The sequence below is a fragment of the Chrysochloris asiatica genome, unplaced genomic scaffold, assembly GCF_000296735.1.
Source record: "Chrysochloris asiatica unplaced genomic scaffold, ChrAsi1.0 scaffold00213, whole genome shotgun sequence".
NCBI classification, from domain to species: Eukaryota; Metazoa; Chordata; class Mammalia; order Afrosoricida; family Chrysochloridae; genus Chrysochloris; species Chrysochloris asiatica.
Genome location: NW_006408731.1, coordinates 96,611 through 98,431, shown reverse-complemented (window position 1 = coordinate 98,431; position 1,821 = coordinate 96,611). Strand labels below are relative to the sequence as shown.

Genomic DNA, 1,821 nt, shown 5'->3' with positions numbered 1-1,821 from the left:
GTTTGTGGAAATGCAAGTTGGTGAATTTTTAGTAAAGCAATTGTAACTATTCTCCAGTAACAGGACCCATTTTCAATCATAACTACTGGTATATGAGTGTCGATTGTGAGCTACATGCTTGGACCACAAACAAACAGGGAACAGCAAATACATAGGAGGAACTTAGTCAATAAATTTTTAAGTAACAATGATGAAAAAAAATGTATTTTAATATTTTTCCACCACATTTTTCATATTCTTCTTTCCTCAAGCTGCCTCCACAATAAGTTTCTTCAATATAATTATGGCAAATATAACTTCAATGAGTGGATTCCTCCTCATCAGGTTTTCTGACATTCGAGAGCTGCAGATTTTATATGCTTTGCTGTTTTTGGTGCTGTACCTATTAACCTTAGCAAGTAATCTTATCATTATCATCATCACCACAGTAGACCAGCATCTCCAAACCCCAATGTATTACTTCTTAAAACATCTTTCCCTCCTGGATCTCTCCTTCATTTCTGTCACGGTCCCCCAGTCCATTGACAATTCTCTGAAGGATGATGGTTACATGTCTCAAGATCAGTGCATACTCCAGGTCTTCATCTTCACATCTTTGGCTTGGGCTGAAATGGCCATTCTCACAGTGATGTCTTATGACCGTTATGTAGCCATCTGCTTCCCACTGCACTACGAGGTCATCATGGATCCTACTAAGTGTCAAGGGGCTGTAATAGCCGTATGGCTAAGTGGAAGCATCTCTGGAATCTTATTCACAGCAGCCACATTCTCCATAACATTCTGTAAGGCCAAAATAATCCACCAGTTCTTCTGTGATGTCCCTCAGTTGCTAAAGCTCTCTTGCTCCAATGATTACCTTAGAGTGATTGGAGTGACGACTTTTGTGTCTGCAATGGCATTCATCTGCTTCATCTCCATTGTCTTCTCCTATACCCACATCTTCTCCACAGTACTAAGAATGCCCTCTGACGAGGGAAGATCCAAGGCCTTCTCAACCTGCCTGCCCCACCTCTTTGTTGTCTCATTTTATATCTCCACAGGAATGTTTGCATTTCTAAACCCAACTTCAGATTCTCCAATGGCTGTTGATCTTATGATTTCTATCTTTTATACAGTCATTCCCCCAACACTCAACCCGATTATATATGGTCTGAGGAATGAGGCCATGAAGGAAGCTTGCAGAAAGTTACTATTGGGTAGACAATTCAACAAGAAAAAATCACAGTTTTACTGTTGTTGATGGCTGTATAATATTTTATACAAGAAAGATGTTAAATAATACTGAATTTCTCCTATGTGTGGTAATAAGGAAGAACAATAATATTTTCTTTTCTTGTGGATGAATCATGCAGCCTCAGATGCCTTATACAGGATCACAGGATCATAGCAACAAATCTCCTTTCCCTAGGTATATATATGGGCACAGACACAAATATATATACAGCAACAATTATAAGCACACTTTCAATTTTTGTCTCTAAAAGGCAATATACAACAAATAACAAATAAAACAGTGACAATTGTCCAAAATACCACCAACTAAATGAATCAACCATTTGCACTTCATTTGTTTAATTTCAAGTGTGCATCTTAATTTTTGTGTTTATACATACCAATTTTGCATATTGGTGCAAGAAACCTTAGTAGTATACTAGTTCAGAGATTGGCTAGTAACCAAAAGGTTGGCAGTATGAATACATTCAGTGGCTGTGCCAGAGAAATGACCTGGGAATCTGCTTTTGGAGCGTTTCCAGCATAGAAAAGCCTATCGAGCAGTTCTAGTCTGTCACATGGTTCTCTATATGTTGAGAATTGATTCTA

The 1,821-nt window shown here is 38.2% G+C and overlaps 1 protein-coding gene across 1 annotated transcript; it reads left to right on the top strand.

The window, feature by feature from the left end:
* Positions 1 to 283: 283 nt before the first annotated feature.
* LOC102835886 (olfactory receptor 14J1-like) lies at positions 284 to 1,240 on the top strand. Its single transcript, XM_006872835.1, has one exon. The coding sequence runs from the start codon at positions 284 to 286 to the stop codon at positions 1,238 to 1,240; it is 957 nt and encodes a 318-aa protein (XP_006872897.1).
* The last annotated feature ends 581 nt before the right edge of the window (positions 1,241 to 1,821 follow it).

Coding starts and splice junctions, on each gene's coding strand:
- LOC102835886 (XM_006872835.1), top strand. CDS start 284: ATGGCAAATATAACTTCAATGAGTGGATTCCTCCTCATCAGGTTTTCT.